At 51.9% G+C, this 18,817-nt stretch overlaps 8 protein-coding genes across 8 annotated transcripts; 4 read left to right on the forward strand and 4 right to left on the reverse strand.

The window, feature by feature from the left end:
* Positions 1 to 178: 178 nt before the first annotated feature.
* On the forward strand, positions 179 to 1,290 carry COCCADRAFT_8612 (uncharacterized protein; the record flags this gene model as incomplete). The annotated part of the gene is made up of 3 exons (XM_007718364.1): positions 179 to 704; positions 758 to 1,017; positions 1,069 to 1,290. The coding sequence occupies 3 exons, from the start codon at positions 179 to 181 to the stop codon at positions 1,288 to 1,290; spliced, it is 1,008 nt and encodes a 335-aa protein (XP_007716554.1).
* A 126-nt stretch (positions 1,291 to 1,416) lies between these two features.
* COCCADRAFT_8613 (uncharacterized protein) lies at positions 1,417 to 3,737 on the reverse strand (the record flags this gene model as incomplete). Its single annotated transcript, XM_007718365.1, has 3 exons — positions 1,417 to 3,099; positions 3,150 to 3,416; positions 3,462 to 3,737. The coding sequence occupies 3 exons, from the start codon at positions 3,735 to 3,737 to the stop codon at positions 1,417 to 1,419; spliced, it is 2,226 nt and encodes a 741-aa protein (XP_007716555.1).
* A 420-nt stretch (positions 3,738 to 4,157) lies between these two features.
* On the forward strand, positions 4,158 to 5,300 carry COCCADRAFT_40451 (uncharacterized protein; the record flags this gene model as incomplete). Its single annotated transcript, XM_007718375.1, has 2 exons — positions 4,158 to 4,216; positions 4,325 to 5,300. The coding sequence occupies 2 exons, from the start codon at positions 4,158 to 4,160 to the stop codon at positions 5,298 to 5,300; spliced, it is 1,035 nt and encodes a 344-aa protein (XP_007716565.1).
* Positions 5,301 to 5,556: 256 nt separating this feature from the next.
* Positions 5,557 to 6,355, reverse strand: COCCADRAFT_40452 (uncharacterized protein; the record flags this gene model as incomplete). The annotated part of the gene is made up of 5 exons (XM_007718376.1): positions 5,557 to 5,607; positions 5,692 to 5,775; positions 5,853 to 5,940; positions 6,029 to 6,076; positions 6,162 to 6,355. The coding sequence occupies 5 exons, from the start codon at positions 6,353 to 6,355 to the stop codon at positions 5,557 to 5,559; spliced, it is 465 nt and encodes a 154-aa protein (XP_007716566.1).
* A 432-nt stretch (positions 6,356 to 6,787) lies between these two features.
* On the reverse strand, positions 6,788 to 8,096 carry COCCADRAFT_107317 (uncharacterized protein; the record flags this gene model as incomplete). The annotated part of the gene is made up of 4 exons (XM_007718377.1): positions 6,788 to 7,254; positions 7,304 to 7,728; positions 7,782 to 7,997; positions 8,074 to 8,096. The coding sequence occupies 4 exons, from the start codon at positions 8,094 to 8,096 to the stop codon at positions 6,788 to 6,790; spliced, it is 1,131 nt and encodes a 376-aa protein (XP_007716567.1).
* Positions 8,097 to 9,060: 964 nt separating this feature from the next.
* COCCADRAFT_8617 (uncharacterized protein) lies at positions 9,061 to 11,480 on the forward strand (the record flags this gene model as incomplete). Its single annotated transcript, XM_007718366.1, has 3 exons — positions 9,061 to 9,306; positions 9,368 to 10,811; positions 10,861 to 11,480. 3 exons carry the CDS (start codon positions 9,061 to 9,063, stop codon positions 11,478 to 11,480), a joined length of 2,310 nt encoding a protein of 769 aa, XP_007716556.1.
* A 3,656-nt stretch (positions 11,481 to 15,136) lies between these two features.
* COCCADRAFT_107323 (uncharacterized protein) lies at positions 15,137 to 16,354 on the forward strand (the record flags this gene model as incomplete). Its single annotated transcript, XM_007718378.1, has 3 exons — positions 15,137 to 15,302; positions 15,374 to 16,153; positions 16,212 to 16,354. 3 exons carry the CDS (start codon positions 15,137 to 15,139, stop codon positions 16,352 to 16,354), a joined length of 1,089 nt encoding a protein of 362 aa, XP_007716568.1.
* Positions 16,355 to 17,600: 1,246 nt separating this feature from the next.
* Positions 17,601 to 18,147, reverse strand: COCCADRAFT_107330 (uncharacterized protein; the record flags this gene model as incomplete). The annotated part of the gene is made up of 3 exons (XM_007718379.1): positions 17,601 to 17,684; positions 17,898 to 17,975; positions 18,058 to 18,147. The coding sequence occupies 3 exons, from the start codon at positions 18,145 to 18,147 to the stop codon at positions 17,601 to 17,603; spliced, it is 252 nt and encodes an 83-aa protein (XP_007716569.1).
* Positions 18,148 to 18,817: the final 670 nt, after the last annotated feature.

The raw sequence follows: 18,817 nt of genomic DNA on the forward strand, positions 1-18,817 counted from the left end.
ACTTCGCGTTGCGGGGCGGAGCGAACTTTTGGCTCTTTTGGAACTTTCTGGCTCCGGCACGCACTTGTGCTTGCAATTCCTCACCATACACACACAATGGCTCGTAAGACCAGCCTCTGCCTATAAACACACCAAGAGGCGCCGGCCTTGCTAACTTGACGGGCGAATTCCAGCAGCCATGGACGTTGAAGACGACGACCCAGTTGTAGCCGAGTACGATGTCTACATCACGCCTGATGTAGCTGAGCAGCAGCTCTATGTCCTCCAGTACCTGAATCGCCCCCCGGACCAGCCCTTCACTAAGGCGACTGAAAGTCAGCCGACCGAGTTGCGCATAAAAAAAGACTCTGGCTTTATCGAGGTCGACGTGCCCATCAACATCCACCGCAACTACAACCGCCTCGCTGGTGTGCGATGGGGCGAAGCCATGCGCAAGACCAAGGGTTTTGGGCAAAAGGCTTTTGGTATCGCCTCTGGTTTTGAGCGCACCATGCCGCGCAGTGCGAACCGGCCTGGAGCTGCCGGCGAAGGAGCACCCGTCGCACCGGTTACCGCCGATGATGACGATAATATCGAAGAATATGTGACTCACTTTGAGGACGCCAACGAGAAGGGGCACGTCCTCAATACACAGACTTTTGGAGGCCAGATTCTGCACGAGGATGGCAAGGGCCCTAGCTACATGCTCGGCACGTTTCGTGACAGTGAGTTATCGCAACCTGAATTGCGCCGTCGAACCTCCGCTAATTTTTGGTAGACGAACTCCACCTTACACGCATTGACGGTCTCGTACAACTCCGAACACAATTTCACCACATCGACGCCTCTGCCCAGCTAGAGGCTGTTCAGCGCCGGCGTGAAAAAGAGTCACAAGAGGGCGCAAAGCTTGCAGAGCCAAAAGCTTTCCTCGCTCAGGTCAAAAAGACTGGTGGCGACACGGCTGCCGAGATGACGCAAGCTTTTATGAAGGCGACGAACCAGGAGCAGTGGCAAAAACTGAATTACTTTGACGAAAACGTAGGTAGTCTGGTGGAAGGCAGCTGCGCATAGCAACTAACGTATTTGCAGGATGAGAGAGCCTTTGAATCATATCATGAGCGACTATTCATCCAAGATGTCGCATCCGCGCCCAAGCTACAGGCCAAGATGGACAACAGCGGTTTTCTCGATACCATCAGTACGAGCGGCAAAGGAGGCAAAAAGAAGTCCAGGCGCAGTATCCAAGACCTGGTTGAAATCTCCGACGAGTCCGACGAAGACGAAGAAGAAGAAAAGGCTGCAGCGGCCTAAGAAAGTTGAAGTGAATGGATTCCGATGCGTATGGCGAATGGCATTAGCTCTACTTTGTCGCCCACTTACTAGATACCCCCAAAATATCATGACGAATATCAGTAGTACCAGCAGAGCCTTGCTACTTTAGCACCGCTCAAACACACGATACAGGCCCTTCAAGTTTGCGACTTCAATGACCCCGCCCTTGAGCATCCCTCGTGTCCCTACCAGCCGTGCCTTGCATGCCGGAAAGATGGTATACTCGATAGCTTGTAGTACGTTCTTCCGTCTCGCGGCAGTCTCTTCGTCCCCATCCTCTTGTGCCTTACCTTTACCCTTTCCGTTCTTGTCGCTATCCTCTTTACCATCAGTCTCGGCCTCGGATACAAACGGCAGGTTTTCTGGTACATAAAACGACGCCAACTCCCTTAGCAGCGTCTGAAAGCACGCTTTCTCCTCCTCCCAATTGACGTGAGGGCCCAGACGAAGCAGAAACTGCGGAAGCTTGCCCATACACGGCGTGTAATCCTTCAACAAAAGCGGTATAGAACAGAGCTCGCCCTGTGGCGTAATGTCGATAGCAAAGTATTCACTCAGCAGCGCCGCCTTGTTGATAAGCTGCTTTCTGACTACGTCGACGACTTGATCCCAGTCCACTTCGCTTGCTGAGTCGCCCGCGTTACTTTTTTCCTGCTGCGCTGCTATCTTGAGCAACTCGTCTAGCGATAAGGGCGGATCAAACCGTATGTATCCGTAATTAGCAAAGTCTGTTAGACCAATCTGGTAGAAAAGCTCGTTGCACAGCATCCCATAATCGATGAGAAATAACTTGACTCCACCCTGGATGGCTGCAATGCGTTTTTGCTCGTCGACAATGCCGACAAATGTGTGTGTTGAGATGATATCGGTGAGTTCCGTGTGCATTGCGTCGCGTACTTCTGCGCGCAGTTCTTTGATGGAGGTTAGACGGCATGCTACTGGTGTTCTTTCTGTGACGTCGTATTCCATCTCGCTCTCTTCGTCTGAGACATCGTCTACTGATCGTTCGGGCTGCAGCATCGATGTGATTTTGCGGATCGAAGTGTCTGTTCGAACTAGATTATTTTCGTTTCGTTTTCTGGTCGATGTCTGTGGTGCTCTTGAGGCACTACGATCTGATGCATCGCCCTTACTAGGAGTGATTGGTAGAGTCGGTTTCAGGGGCGTTGAGAGTGGGACTTTAGGATTCGCCAGTAGTGATTGTGTTGCGAAGGACCGGCTGGTGTCGACCTTGCTGAGACTATCGCGGATCGAATCGCATATCATAGCGATGATCTCGTCTTCGTTCAGGAAATGTACCTCCTGCTTTGTAGGATGTACGTTAACATCAACTCGTTGTGGCTCAATCTCGAGACTGAGGTAGAAGAATGGATGCCCTCCTTTCGGTAGAAACATTGCATATGTCTGCTCAACGCCCTTCTTGATCACTTGAGAATCAACTGAACGGTGATTTATGAAAAGCAACATCTGCGTCTTCTTCACGCTGTAGTTTGCATTGCTGATCCAGCCGTCGCACTTGAAACCCCAGCGATCATCTTTAACGTTCAAGGCCACTAGCTCGTTGGCAGCACTAATACCATGGATTTGACGTATACGGTCTTTTACTGTAGCAGATGCAGGTACTGTCACGCTGTTTCCAGAGGTTTCATTTGCCTTTTTGCACGAAAAGGCGACTCCTTGGCAATGCACGGCATAGCGTCCAACGAGGTCGAGTATCTTTGCATACTCTTCACTAGCTGAACGAAAGGCCCGACGTCGAGAGGGGACATTGTAGAACAAATCTTCAACCTAGCATCACATGAGTTCCATCGCCCAAATCTGTTTCTGTTTTGACATACCGTAATGGTGGTACCTTGCCGTCCTGCTTTGGGCCTTGGTTCTGCGCTCTGTCCCGGTTTTGGACTGGTGAGCTTGCCGTCTGCGAAATGAGCTTCCCACGCACAACTTGACTCTTTCGTCCTCGTAGTGACTTTGAGATGGGCAATGTGGCTGATACTCGCCAGCGCCTCGCCACGGAAGCCATATGTGCCGATTGAGGTTAGATCTTCAAAAGCCTTCAACTTGGAGGTAGTAAAGCGCTCGCACAAGATTGTTAAATCTTCTTTCTGGGATAGTTAGAATGCGATGTTGTTGTGACAAGTCAAACATACGTCAATCCCATGTCCGTTGTCGGTAATCTGCAGAAGCTTGAGACCACCGTCTTTCACTAAGATTTCCAGTGCGGTCGATCCCGCATCCACAGCATTTTCAATCAGTTCTTTCAACGCATGCATAGGCGCGACGATGATTTCTCCGGCAGCAATCTTGTTGACGACATCTTGCGAAAGTGCCTTGATCCTGCGTGGCGCAGGAAGTGAAAGGCTATCATCGCCTTTGCGTTTAGTTCCACGTGGCGACGATTGCGAAGTGTCCATTTCGTCCGCCATGCTTGCGAGCTGACAGGAAGAGAGAGACGTATCTTGTGGAGGTGGTAATGATGATGGCGCAAGTAAGACATACGAGATGGAAGGCGCGATACGTGCAACGCCCCACTTTCGCGCGCTCACGTGCCAGCCTACGTACTACCCTCTCTGGACGCAACGCCTCTCTCCTTGCAACCATCTTCATGGCCTGTATCCAGTCTTCGATCGCACAAAGAGAATTTAAACACTAGTGAAAGAATAGCATTTCAAATTACCCTCATGAGTTTCTCCCATGATTAATCACCAACCTCTTTCGCCACAGTGACATGCTCGAGCAGACACGCGGATTGCAAGTCATCTGGGCGGAATATATTGTTCTTTATTTCGAGAATCCTGGCGACTCACAGGTGATATTATCATTCTAAGAGTTATTGTGTGTTGAACATGGCACCCCCATCATACGCACGCGCCACGGCCTCGTCCATCTCAAAAGCCAGCCCAAAGTCATCAAGAACGATCCGGGACCCAGAGGTGGTAAAAGCAACTCCATCACCTAGCCCCAGGAAGTTGACAGAATCGCGTGGACAAAACAAACTTACAATACTGTCGAGTCCAAAGACACCAGCCAGACTAAGCAAAGCCGACAACTCCACTCCAACATCCCAGGAAAAGAAGAAGGTCCTCAAACGCCCCTCGACGCTCACATCCCACCAAAAAGACACCATAACTTACAAACGCGACCTCTACCACATCACCCCAAAAGACCCATCAAAGCTTTGTTTCCTATCTCTTCTCCCCTCGGAACTCCGCACCCAAATCTACACCTACATCCTCCCCTCAACCCACTACATCTCACCTTCATGGCCCTCCTCCCTAAGCAAGCCCAAGCACCAAGCACCCCCATCCCTCCTGCACATCAGCCGAGCAATAAGAATCGAAGCAGCATACACCTACTACACAGCCACAACCTTCCACTTCACCGTCCGCAACCTCGACTTCTCGCCCGTAACGCGCTGGCTCGAGGACCTAGTACCCCAGCACCGCGCATTGCTCCCCAGGAATCATCGGGGCCTGGAAATCAACGTTATCCCCGCTGTGAAAAGCACGTTTACGTATCCGCCCAAGGGATGGCTGTTAGATGCAGATATGGAGCATCACTGGCGCGCGTGCCAGCCCTTTGGCAATATCTACACGGTACACGGCGAGGCGCACAAGATGCATTTTGTCGTGTTTTGTCGGCTGGCCGAGTGGTGGCGGTGGTGGGGGGCGCTGCAGCTAAAGGGCGAGGTTAAATGCAATTATGCGTTTGAGCAGAGCCCGTTTGCGAATCCGTTTGGTATCCCGGATTTCCTGGATGAGGTGGTGCTCAGGCAGTTTTTGAGGCACCATGGGTGTGTGGTTGGTATGACGTGTGTGGATAAGGCATGGAGGAGGAATCGGAGGGTGTCGGCGGGGATGAAGGGTGAAGGGGTGAGGTTTTTGGAGGCGTTGGATAGATGGTATATGAATAGATGGGGGGACCAGGAGAGTGCAAATGAGTGGAATACGAGGATGGAAGAGGCGAAGAAGGCGGTTAGGAGGTGGTAGTCATGAAATGAAATGCTCGTCTGTAGGCTCTTAACCTATTCTTCTTTTGGCGCTAGGAATTCCATCCATTATTGCTAGCTGCGACAGGATAATGGCCAGCTTTATTTTAGTAAAAGAACCCTTTTCCCTCCTTTGGAATCCGAATAATCCAACAAACTAGCGGGATCCGTCCAAACGCCTACAAAACGCCGATATCTGCCGTGGGTATCGCATCTAGCTCTCCTTACAGCGTACCTTGATCATGATACACAAAAATCTACCGTTGACGAAGGAACGACGGCTCAAAGCCATAAATCGGATTCCCAAGCTAATCACCATCGTTAGTATTTCCTCGTTTCTCTCTAGACTCTTCCCATGTCCCTACTCAAGAAAAGAACAAAAGAAAACATACCCGTTGCAGCGCAAACACAACATCAGTAACCGCCACCGTCTGCCTGCCACTGCTATCAATAATAGCGCAAATATCTTTTAGAATCTAATCATCTATCATTAGCAAATGATATATGCATTAAAAAAAGATTGCGTGTCGTTAAAAGCAAAAAGCACACATACCCGTGCCAACCGCTCCCGCAGGGCCTGACGAATATCAGAGTACACTATAGCAGAGATACGCTTAATGCCACCACGACGCGCTAGTCGTCTATCGTAGCTATCGTTAGTAAATTCCCTTATATCACCCACCTAAAAGCATACTTCTAAAAAAAAAACAAAGAACGAACAATATGTACCTAATATCGCCCTTGGTAATGCCATGAATACTATCTCTCTGAATCTTCCTGTGCAGGTTCCAGTTTGTTAGTTCATGCGCACACGTTACACATTGTAGTTTACCTAGCGAGAAAGGCTAGGTATTCGACATACATGTGACGTTTCATGGGTCCTTTGGGACGTCCAAGGACACTTTTCCCGAGACCGCCGGCGCCCCGACCGAGGCCTAGGCCGAGCTGAGTAGCCCTTGATGGCGTGGCCGACGACGGTGGCTGTGGTCGGGGTGTTGAGGAAGCACCATTGTAGCGCGGTATGGCGCTAAACTGATTAGGCCTTTGAGTGGACATCGTTGTAGGTAGAGGAAAGGTAGTGGGTGTAACGATGGAGAGCGGGGGGTGTGCTGGTTGATAAGAGGGCTACGCGCGTCCAACGCGTTTGGTTGGGGGACGCGCTATCAGGTGAGAGAGATAGTGAGGGGAGGAAGTGAGATGGAAGCAGAGTGTGGGGTATCGATAGCGAGGCTGCACACTACGCCGCAGAGACGGGGAATGCAGGGCAAGCTGTGATGTACCGCAAACAAGCTCGCCAAGGCGGGGAAAGGCTAGATGCCAAACTTCATATGCAGGTCAGATAAAAGCAAAAGTACATGATGCAACGCGACGTCTTGAGCGTGACAAACGTTATTCATTAAACAACCAGGTCCCAGTCCTGATATATTACTACTACGTGGGTATCAAGGATAGCTGAGGGTCGTCATATCCAAAGCCTGGAGAGCCCAGCTACGAGATGAAGGTGGCCTCAGTGAAAAGTGTGCCTTCCTCCTCCTTAACCTCATCGCCCACCTTCACCTTGATGGTCATCTTGGGCGCATATTGGTAGATATATGGCTTGGTGCCTGCTGCACTGGCAACGATGGTCTTGATAAAGCCCGGAACCTCGGCCATGACGTCAACGCGGTCAATTATCTCACCCAGGGGGCCCGCGATGTCTGCGGTGACATCCTTTCCGTCCTCCGTCTTTCCGACCCAGTGGTAGCTGGCTGCGGTAGGCGCTTGCCAGCCAGTCTCGTCTTGCTTGGTCTCGGTGTGCTTCACGTCGCCTTCGGTGTTTGCGAAGAGGAGCTTGCCGTCGGTGGCAATACCGGCAACTCGGACGATTGTCGAGGCGTATGAGGCGGGGGTTGTGAACTCCATGAGAATAGCGGAGTATGAGGGGGACTGGAAGTTGACAAAGTTCCACCGGGCAGCTAGGTGTGTTTAGTAAAGGGGTATGTATATATTCTGCACGATGCTTACCGGCATGGTGGGGCTTCATTCCCTGGAGAGCATGGCTCAGCATGCCGCGGCCCTTGACGTCGACTGGACCCTCTTTGGTGTGAATGGCGCCCTCGACGCTGCATCGGGGCCAGAAGTGGTGGTGCATCGACCCCCATGGCTCCTTGGGGTTGGTACCGTAATTGGTGGTGCCATCCTTTCCGCCCATAAATCCAGGCGCGGTCCTGGTGAACTTTACATCTACCATGCAGTCCTCTCGGACGGCCGCCTTGATAGCGTACTGGGTGCCATCCTCGGAGAGCTCAATGGAGACGCCGTCGGCGAAGAAGGAGTGCTGCTTCTCGTCGAAGCCGTAGTTGTAGACGGGGTCGCTTGCCCAGAGGAAGGGCCTCTCGTTGTTAGGGAAGAAGAGCTTGCAGTTGAACTGCACGGTCACACGGAGGCCACTATGCAGAGTAAGCACAGAAGCGAGGCGGGTGTACAGAAGGGGCCAACGCACGCAATGTTGTTGTAGATGACCTGCAGGAAGCCCTGGTGGCCGGCGTCGCTGAAGATGTAGAAGGTCTGTGTCTCGACATTGGTGTAGTCGAGGGTGGACCACTTGAGGTGATCCTTGGTCAGCTCGGTGTAGGCAGGCTCGTCGCCCTTCTTGCCCACGGGCTGGATGGCCTCAGGACCGTATTCGGGCTCCTGGGTACCGGCAACCGCGGCTAGCCTGCATCCGTCAGTCGGCGTACTCGAGTGCAGTGCAGCACCCAGGCCAGCACCCCCAGGCCTCCCTCGTCACTCACGTTGACTTTGCCCAACTGAACATTTTGGGCCACGGCGATGCACTGCACTATTATGCAACGGGGCGTGCGAGGCTCAGTCTTGATTGGGCGGCGACAGGGAAGAAAATCTCTGTAAAGACTTGTTCAACAGGGCCGGAGGCTAAGATGTCGAAGGGAACAAGAACACGGCAGGGCGTGCAAGGTCGAGACCAACGGGGTGGAGCAGGCTGATGTGTCGTGGGGGGGCGGGAGGTCGCAGAGGATTGAGTATGTGTGCGGCAGCAGGGGAGAGGGAGAGGAGAGGGAGTGTCTGCTGGGTACTTGTGCCTGCACGAGAGTGGCTAATCATGGACTGGAGCCAGCAGAGGCGGTGGGTGCAGAATGGGTGGATGGCAAATGCAAAGAGTCGAGGCTTAGCCGCAGCCTCCCGATGTTCCTTCGTAGACGCTGGACGGATGGGGCAAGCCGCGCCAGGTGCTATCCACAACCCCTCTGAAGATCATTTCTCGCCGCTTTTCTGCCGCCCAGCCACTGCATTGCATCTACTTTACATAGACAGGCTGATACTACCGCCCAGCACCATCAACACCACAACAACAACCACGGCCACGACCCCGGCCTTCCTCTTGTCTGCCTGTGCTGACTCCGAGCTTCCCGCACCACTGCGGACGAATTGGCGCTGCGCACTCGACGACTAGCGCGGGGCTCCATCTGCATCCACTTATCCTAGCTGCCCATGACGAACCTCGATGCTCTGTAGCCAGGCACACGACCAGCCCACCTGTTCCTCCTCCTCCGCTTCCCTTGTCCGGCCCATCCAACGCACCACCGCCCTCGCTTGACGGACTTTGGTAGCGACCGACGAGCGAGCTTCCATCGCAGAGTCGCCCTCCTTACCCCATGTAAGCGCAATCTCTCCGTCCTATGCGTTCGCGCTTTCCGTCATGGCCTAGACTAACTTAGCTGCCCTTTTCTGACAGAACTCTCTTCTGTCCCTCATCACTCATCATGACGTCTACTCCCCCCGCCCAGTCTGTCCGCTTCAGCGAGGTTCACGAGGAAATTGAGCCCGCCCAGGCCGTGCGAGATGTTGCCGACCTCACTAGCCCCGCCAAAGCGCCCCAGCATGGCCCATTGAGCCCCCAGGCCGAAGAAGAGCTACGCAACCTGTCGTCCACGCTCCAAAAGTCTCGCATGCAGGCAAAGCGCATGGAGAACTTCTCATTCGAGCCTGTCTCGCTTCCACCCTCCCGCGTAAGCAAACTCTCGACCATGACATGCCGCAACTAGCGCCCATCCAGCTAACACTCCACAGGCACCTTCACCCAGCCCAGCCTCGCGAACAATTTCAGGACACTCCGCACATCGCTCTTCCATACCCTCTTCACCTGCCTCCGCCATGCATTCTCCACCATTGACACCTGCAGGAACATCGTCCCGGGATGAAAAAGCAGCCGGCCCAGGACACAACAAACATCCAAGCGACCCCGCCCTCATGACGCCGCAAATCTCACCTCCCCATGAGCCTCCACCAACCTCCATGGATTCGTCTCTCCAGAGCCCGAATGAGAGCCAGTCTTCGTTGGTAGTTCCCGGATCGCCAAGAACCGCACCACAGTCCCCACGACCATCCTCAGACTTGCCCGCCGTCGTTCAACCCCATCCAAAACGCAATCCAGTATTTGCTATAGGCCCTACCGGTGATTCCAATCCGACTTCCCGGGACGCTAGTCCTGCTGATTCTGGTGGTGATCGCACGCCAGGCGCATCCTCTCCGGCACCTGGTAGCCGGCCATATACACCACAAGGAGAGAAGGAAGATACCTACACCCGCTCCAAACGCGCAGCACAAGCGAGAAACCTCGACTCACTAGAAGCCCGCTACATCTACGGTGGACGTGACGGACGCAGTTCAGCAGCATCATCAGTTTATCAATTGCCACGCTCCAAGGGCACTGATTCTGATAGGGAAGACAGCAAGCGGTCGAGTATATTCGGAAAGAGGTCCATCAAGGGCCACGGCTCCGATGCAGAAGATGTCAAGTCGCCGACCGGCAAACACCATGGATCAATGGCTGAACTCAAACGCTTCTTCAAGATTGGACACAAGAATAAGGACAAGGACAAGGACAAGGAGAAGCGTGGAAAGTCTCCTGCACCATCGATTCGGAGTCAGAAGATCAAGTCCACCAAATCCGGTACCATGACACCACCCATAACAAACGGATCGATACATGTCCCCTTTGCGGATGACCACGGCCTGCAGAGCAAGTACGGAAAGTTTGGAAAAGTGCTGGGATCCGGTGCTGGTGGCTCGGTTCGGCTTATGAAGCGAAGTAGCGATGGCACAACGTTCGCCGTCAAGCAGTTCCGTAACCGTCATTCATACGAATCCGAAAAAGATTACAACAAAAAGGTTACTGCCGAGTTCTGCATAGGATCAACACTCCACCATGGAAACATTATCGAGACCATGGACTTGGTGAATGAAAAAGGAAGCTATTTCGTCGTCATGGAATACGCACCCTTTGATCTTTTCGCAATAGTAATGACTGGAAAGATGAGTCGCGAAGAGGTTGCTTGTGCCACACTGCAGATTCTTAATGGAGTCACATATCTCCATAGCATGGGCTTGGCTCACCGTGATTTGAAGCTTGACAACGTCGTTGTCAACGAACACGGAATCATGAAGATTATTGATTTTGGCAGTGCTGCCGTCTTCAAATACCCATTTGAAGACGAAATCGTTCTCGCCAGTGGTACGTAGCACCAGACGTTATACCAGCAGCGTTTCTAACTTGTTTTCAGGTATTGTCGGCTCAGATCCTTACCTTGCACCTGAAGTGTATGATCTGTCCAAGTACGACCCACAACCTACCGATATCTGGTCACTTGCTATCATGTTCTGTTGCATGACATTACGCCGATTCCCATGGAAAGCGCCACGGATATCCGACAACTCGTACAAACTCTTTGTCTCACCCCCCAACGACGGGCCAAGGTCGATCACCGGGCCCTCCAAGTCAGCTACGGATCTTGAGAGTACTGCACGTGACGAACGCCGGCAATCTGGGCCCGGCTCTGAGTCTACCACTCGGCATCAATCCTCGGAACACCCTTCGACTGAGCCGCGCGCATCGACGTCATCGAACGGCCAGCAGCCGCCGCAGGTGATCAAAGGTCCTTGGCGTCTCCTGCGTTTGTTACCTAGGGAGAGCAGACACATCATAGGCCGCATGCTGGAAGTCGACCCCAAGAAACGAGCGACACTGGATGAGATACTCGAAGACAAGTGGGTCATCAACAGTGAGGTGTGCTCGCAAGAAGAGGGCGGCAGGATAATACGAGCTGGAAACCATGAGCATACACTCGAGCCTGGAGCCGGAGGCTCTTCTGCTCCCAATACACAACAACAGCAGAAGAAGTAAAGTAAGAGCAGAGGTGATAGCTCGTGGAGAGAGGGACTGGTAGATAGGTGGCGAGGACGGTTAATATTGAGGTATTTTTTGGATGATTAGCAGGTGGGTGTTTGAGCAAAGGTTGTTGTTGTTGTTGTTTGCATGATGCCAGATATTCCCATGCCCGAACTAGAGAGGAGGCTCCTTGTCCTGTTTTTCTTCGACTGCGTGTATGCGCGCAGGGTATTCCCTTTTTTCCTTTTCTTAGCAAATTTTTAGACGTTACGACAGTAAAGAGAGCGATATATAAATATATTTGATACAAATGGAAGAGGGGAAGGGGAAGGGGGGGAGGGAGTGTAGAGTTTGAAAGAGAAAGCAAGAGAGTCATAGGGAAGAAGGGGATATAGGATGATAATAAAAAAGTATTGAAATGACCAAGGTTACTCTCTTATGCATGATGATAGCAGTGGCAGGTAAACTAACCAGCTAGTTTATCCGCATGACATGTATGGGTTGGGGGGGGGGCTCATGTACACGTGAGCCCCCTTCGTTGTCCGTCTATGCAAAACCCGTGGGGCGCGGCAGAAAGGCAAGGCGGTGGAAGGGAAGGAAGGGGCATCTCACGCAAGAAATGCCACGGCGATGTAAAGCCGAACAAAGAATTTGAAGCAAAAAAAAACAAGACTTCCCGTGTCACAATCGAGAATGTATCTCGTCAGCAAGAACAATAACAACAACGATGATGATGACGATGAGAGAGAGAGAGACAGAAAACGCGCAATCTATGTGTTCGTGGGACTTTTTTTCTTTACGTGACTAAATGGCCATGTAGAAACCATGTATGATTGTTTACACACCCTTACTAGTTCGTTGGGCTTTTTTTTGGTTGCCCCGCCCATGTCCTCTAAACCCCTCCCTAGACAAACACGGGCGTGTCAAGAGGGAAAGCCGGAAGGAGGGAGGAGAGAGGAGCAGGAAGACAAAAGGGTAAAGGAGAAAAGAGAGAGAGAGAGAGAGGATAGGGAGTGGCCTAATGCGGGTGGCAGTACCAAGCGAGGAGGAAGCGCTGAAACACGAAACATTTCTTGATCACGCTTTTTTAGGGTCTTCGCCAAGGTAGCTGGTTTCGTAACCCGCGCCTGTACGTACTCATGTTACCCCGTCCTGTCACATCCCTAGGAGTAGCTGTCTCTCTCCCCACACCCACACGTAAGCACGCATGATGAGCAAAAGGTAATATGTAATATATATTATTTACAACGGCAAAAGCAACGTAAAAGAAAAGATCTCAAAAACAAAAAACAAAAAAAGATGGTCAGAACTAAACAAGGTCCGGGGCGCCTGTTGTGCGCGCGCCTGGCGTTTTGCTGACTCTGGGGGTGTCATTGTCTGTGTGTCCCCAGCGCGCGGGTTAGTTAGATTTGGTAAGTGTCAGATCGATGCCGGAGCGCGCTGGGGGAAGGGAAAAAGATGAAGCATATTCGATTCGGTTCGAAACAAGCTTGTTTGAGGAGGAGGGGGTTTAGATGAGCAAGTTTAACTGGAATGGAATAACTCGTGCTAGTAAGTAAAGTACGTGTGGATAATGTATGTGGGGGCGCAACACCGCATTGGCATGCCTGTGGGATTCCAGGCTAAGAGGGCTTAGCGGTCAGAGAGGGCATTGGTCCTTGGTTTGCGCACACTTCTGCACTTGGTGTCTCTCCCACCGCGTGCAAGGGTGTGGGTGTCTGTTTCGCCGTCCACGGTGGATCGCTTTACGAAGCTTGATGGCAGTGTGGGGATGCGACACACGTCAGATGGGCGATTGTATGCCCTGTGGTTGGTGCTGAGGCCAAAAGGTAGGCCAGGGTCCATTGGTTACTCGCTAAGGTATGACCATGAGTGGCAGTGACTATCCAATGCGTGACGCCGTGTGTGGAGAATAAGAGGCGAAGAGATGCGGATGCAGAAAATGGCCAGACTATTGCTGGAATGTTTTGCAGTAGCGGGGCCGAGGGAGGGCTCGTGATGAAGCAGAGACCGTGTTTGTAGTCTATTTTTCTTATTGTGTTTATTTCTTGCTTTTCATGCTATTTGCATCTTGTTTACCGCCATTTGCGCGTGCGACCTACGGGTGTGGTCGGGTACTGCAAGCTAGGTTAAGACGCATTATCCAAGTATGTACGTATGTACTACGTACACAGTAAGAAAGTTCCCAGAACATTGGCAACTCAGCCAGGCGCCCGGTCGTGTTCACGGCGGTAATCCCGTTGTACATGATAGTCAAAGGACCATTAGGCGTTCAGCAGCTGGAACACGCAATGGTGGTGGGTCTCGGCGTGTAATCAACTTTGAGCGCAGCGCAATGGAGGGGTTAGCAGGCCATGGCAGAGGGTGGCACCGCGGCCAAACCAAAGGCTGCGCAAGCAGCAGGGTAGTTCGTTTCATGTTCGTTTGCCCAGGCTACGTTTGGGGGGATTCTGTCGCGAAGGATGGGTTTGAGATTAATGCAGAGTGGTCTGTACCGCGGCTGGATGGGGAATGGTTGGCCGGGGGAGCAATGGCAGCGAGGCATCGCAGGTTAAAGCTCGCTTGCGCTTACCCTTTCTCTGCTCGTCGTGAACAGCCACGACGATGGTCATGATGATGATGAGTGGATAGATATGGCTCAAGGTGAGAGTCTGATGACGGAATTTTGCAGCAGATTGACAGGCGGCCATCATGACAGATGGCGTCCCCCATACGGGCCGTTGATGCGCAGTCAAACGCCGCAGATCGAGAGAGCCAAGGCATGTACAAGTGCCGGATGCAGCGACGGTGGTATCTTGCAAACGCACTAGGCAGTTTTGCACTCTCTGTTGCCCGGCCGCCTGTATAGTAGTAATCGTAGTAAGAAGTAAGAGAGGGCATAAGTAAGCAACAAAGGCAGAATGGTACCGAGGCGTGGCCGTTGGGCGGAGTAGTGTAGTGTAGGTGGGTAAGTAGTGGAGTGAGTGGTTGGACTGACTGCACCTCCATCAAAAACCAACAAAGAAAGACGCCGCTCCGCCGCGCAGCCAACCCGCGTGCCCAACACGCTGAAGATGGAATGCAGATGGAGTGGTGAGTGGTGGGTGGTTATCTCTGTGTGTGCGGCGGCTCCAATCAGAGGGGCGACGGGCGTGTGAGTGCAGCAGCTGAAGCATAGCAGACCAGGGCCGGGGTTTGAGCAGCGTGGGCCTGTTCAGATCAGCGGCCAGGCTCCTTCCTTCCCTTCGCTCGACTCCGCGCCATCACAGGGCCCGTGCCCCCGATGCCTATCGTCCACCCATTTTTTCCCTGTCCGTCCGCGCCAGCTTAAGCGCAAAACGCCTTTCTTCGTTCTCGTCGTCTTGGCTGCCACGCCCCATACTTTAACGCTCAAGTTCCCACTCTGTGTTTGGGCTTTTTTTCTCTTCCCTGACGTGCCCGTCTGCTGGACTAAACAATTCTAGATCTTTTTTTCCCTCGTCGCTATAGTTTTCTTGCTCTCGACTTAATCCTGTGCGGCACACATCCACCCCACGTGCCCTACTTCCTATTCCTGGCTGGTCCCTTTACTTTCCTCCCATTCCTCTCTCAGCATAACGCCCTTGCCGACTAGTCCTACATGTCATCCGGCGTAATCGTCTAGACAGGAGAAAAAAATATTCTAGATCCCGTGTTTATATAAAGACTGAAAAATGCGCCGCCAACTCCCTCCCACCCATCTCAAGGTTCCGCCAGGTCCCCATGCGTTTCCACGGCAACAATTCATCGGACAAGAGACTGTTGTTGTAAACCACTACGCGGGAATTGAAAAGGCAATTCCAGCCATACCGTCGCTACCGGGATTCAGAACAAGTGCAGGTAGGTTGGGATTCTCAATTCTGGATTTGACGTGGTGGGTGGAGTGTCTATGTACTAACAGCCAACAACAGCTTTCCTCACTTCATTGAGCGCCAATCTCAGAATCGACCCAGACCTCCCTTCACCACTACCCACGCCAACAAATTTCCGTCTAAACACCTTTATCCAACCAGTGCCTCCAACCTCACTATCCTACTCAACATCCACCGCCCCGTACAACCCCTACGTATCTACCGCTGAATCGCACGTCATGTCGTCGACCGAAGCGAGTGCACCAGAAAAGGCAACTGCCGACGAGCTGCCCCAACTTTCCACCTACACGGCTGAAACCGAAGATGACCGTATTGAGGGCCTGCGCCTAGTCGCCGACTCGGTTGCACAACAGCGCCAGGTCGCCAGCAAGATGATGATGTTCCACCCTATCTCGCTAGCCGCCTACTTTGTCGCCGTGGCCATTGCAGCACAGTACATGCTCCGGTGGTACGAGGACAAGTTGATGCTCGTCACCACCATTGGCGGCATCAGTATGACTTTCCTAATCTTCATTCGCTGGATGACTGGCGGCTACATTAGCCTGGCAGAGGACATCAACATGGACTGGCTCGGTGATGACAGGTTGATTGTGGTCAAGTGGGGCGAAGACGTCATTGGCTCTTTAGTCTTGGGTTGGGCAGACAACGATGCCGCAAAGAAGCGTGGCAGGAGAAGGAGGGGCAAGGCCGTTGTGCGCGCTTGGACCGTCAAGCTCAAGTACCGCGGCAAAGGTGTTGGTGAGGGTCTTTTGGAAGAGGCAGTCAGGGTTGCGGGCGAGAGGGGCGCAGATGGCATTCTTTTCGATCCCGACCATGCCAGTAAGTTTTATCGCTACGATACACTCCTCTCGATCAGGTTGCTAACAATGACCACTAGACTCTAAGCGCATCCTGCCTCTCATCTTCAACGGATTCATCAACAAGCAAGAGGCCAAGGCCGAAAAGGCCCTGCAAAAAGTCGCAGACGCAAAGGGCAACTTTCGCCAGCGTCAGAGCTCCCCTACCTGGGGAAGCAGATAGAAGATTCTGTTTTCTATTTATTTATTTTTCCTTTACTGCAACTTCTATCTTAAGGACACAGCAGCAGGAGTTTTTTTTCGGGCTTTCATTGTTTGTCGCTGCAGCAAGTTTGCTGTCTCGGAAGATACCCCACACACATTCCTCTCGTTGATCGATGATACCCACCATACAATCGCTATTCTCAGCCATCTACTATGACATTTAGTTTAGCAACTATTTGCGCTCCTAATCAAGATACGTTATCAAGCATCTGTCCATCTTTTACCTAGTTCATAACTATAACAACCGAGTAGTATAGATGGTGACATACTATGCTTTATCTAGTCGACTCGTTCGATGATGGGGTGTCCTACGATTTAGTTGCATAAAAGACGGCCATCTCCGTGGACCTGGTGACTTGTTGGTGTACTGTCTATGTACGCCACTTTGAGTCAGGATACATCGCGCATTGATCCGTACATTCTATCTGCCACACACCAACACACCAACTCACATGCACTTGGCAAATCCGGTGTGATTGCTACCCGGTGAATTCCTATCTCAACACGCTTCCCCTACTCCCTCCCAAGCCCTGTAAGACGCAAACTACACCCTGCAAATGCGTACTGATAACCGTGCATAAGCCTTTGATACAAACTAACCGGCCCCAACGGTACCATTAACTCTCTCTGGTTCGTTGGCAACCCGCCCTTATTCTTTTTTTTTACCCCGCGGTTACGTCGCATACCCATTTTACCTTTTACCCCTCCATTCCCCCCCCTCCCCCCCTCGGCCCCTCCCCTAGGATATTAGCGCTTTCCCGGTTTCCCTTGTCTTGTTTTGTTTTTGCACCCCCCACCCCCCCCCCAGGGAATAATGCAGGCCAAGTCAGGCCATAGATTCGGGAGGGAGGGGAGGAGAACCAAGATACTGGGCGCTTTTTTTTTAATGTTGGAGAGGGAAGTAAAGTCAGGCCGTTCTAGATGCAACGACCAACTGATAACGTTTTTTCTTAGGCGTGAGGTGATCACCCCGATTGTTTGTTTCCCTTCCCCCCAACCACCCCTCCTTCTCTCTCTCTCATACGCTCCCTCGCCGCGTCAGCTGGCTCTTTAGCAACCTAATCTCGCAATGACGCGGCTGCTCGCAATAACTTTTGTGTGAAAAGCTTTGTTACAAAGAAAAACCAACGGTTGTAGTTTCATACACACAAAAAAAACACTCCCGGACGCCTATTTGAGGATGTAGTATTTCGGGCTTTCCCAATTCAGCGCGCAGGTGCTGCACCCGCCTCTGTATCTCCATCTACCGAACTCGTAGGATACTCTTCGCGCAGCTGCAGTATCACTTTCTGTCGGTCCGCGAGTTAGCCAGATCCAACCAACCACATCTCTCCATCTCTCTTCTTCTTTTTTTGGGAGTTGGCCGGCAGTAAATGCCGTGTAACGTAGACTATAATAGAAAATTACCCAACGGCGGACAATGCGGAGCCGCGCGCGAGGGTTGTTACTGTGCCGCAGTGGGATGGAAAAAAAGTCACGGGGATCTTGTTTGCTAAACGTACCGCCAAAGCCTCTGGGTTCGCGCCATTTTCAATCAATGACACGCAATATGATAGTTGCTGCCGATCGAGATGCGTGTTCTAAAGCCGAGAGTTTTAGTTGTTGGGCGGGGGGCCTTTTTAGATTGGGGAGGAGCGGGGAGGGGTGTGCTTGCATACTTACCAGCAATGTTGCAATTTCGTGAAGAATATCGATGACTTCTCGAGCAGCCTTTCTACGGGCGTCTGCTGAGGTTTGTTCGGCGGCTGGCATTTTTGGGAGTTTTCCACTTTTTTTTTTCTCTCTTTCAGTCTTCTGAGTAACAGAGAAAATAGAATGTCTGTGGTCGTGTGAGTAGCGGATGCCTGTTTGTTGACAGCCGTCTTGGGGGCGCGATGACCCTAGGGAACGCGGCGCGACTTTGGCACGTGACCTTCCTTGGCGGGTGTTACTTCTCTATCGTGCTTTCATAGAAAATAAAAATCGAGAATGCGCTCACGGTGTTTCGTAGAGGCAAGGAGACTCAATTTCTGACTGTTTTATTTTTCTACTTCATAGTACCTGTTTTAACTTTTTCAAATGAAAGCTCGGAAATCGGTCTTCGATGACATCGACATATCCAGCTCATAGCATCACCATTATAACGACGAGACATGGCCTACCACTGCTTACACATTTAACAACGGCTACACAACGGATACTCGTGTATTTTTTGTAGATTTCCACCATGACTATAATTGTATTTTACCTAACTAATAACAATAAACTACCAAGCATCCTCTGTACTAACTGAACCGCATCTGTTGGCACGATAAAGGTGCACGTGGTGAATCAACTTGCAGCTGCAAATACTATAGTGAGGAAGCGGATTGATTGATTGTATCTGTTATCGTGTTGAGTATCTACAGTACCTCCGCGCACGGGCCAATAGGCGGTGACGACG

This window comes from Bipolaris zeicola (assembly GCF_000523435.1).
Source record: "Bipolaris zeicola 26-R-13 unplaced genomic scaffold scaffold_228, whole genome shotgun sequence".
Lineage (NCBI taxonomy): Eukaryota > Fungi > Ascomycota > Dothideomycetes > Pleosporales > Pleosporaceae > Bipolaris > Bipolaris zeicola.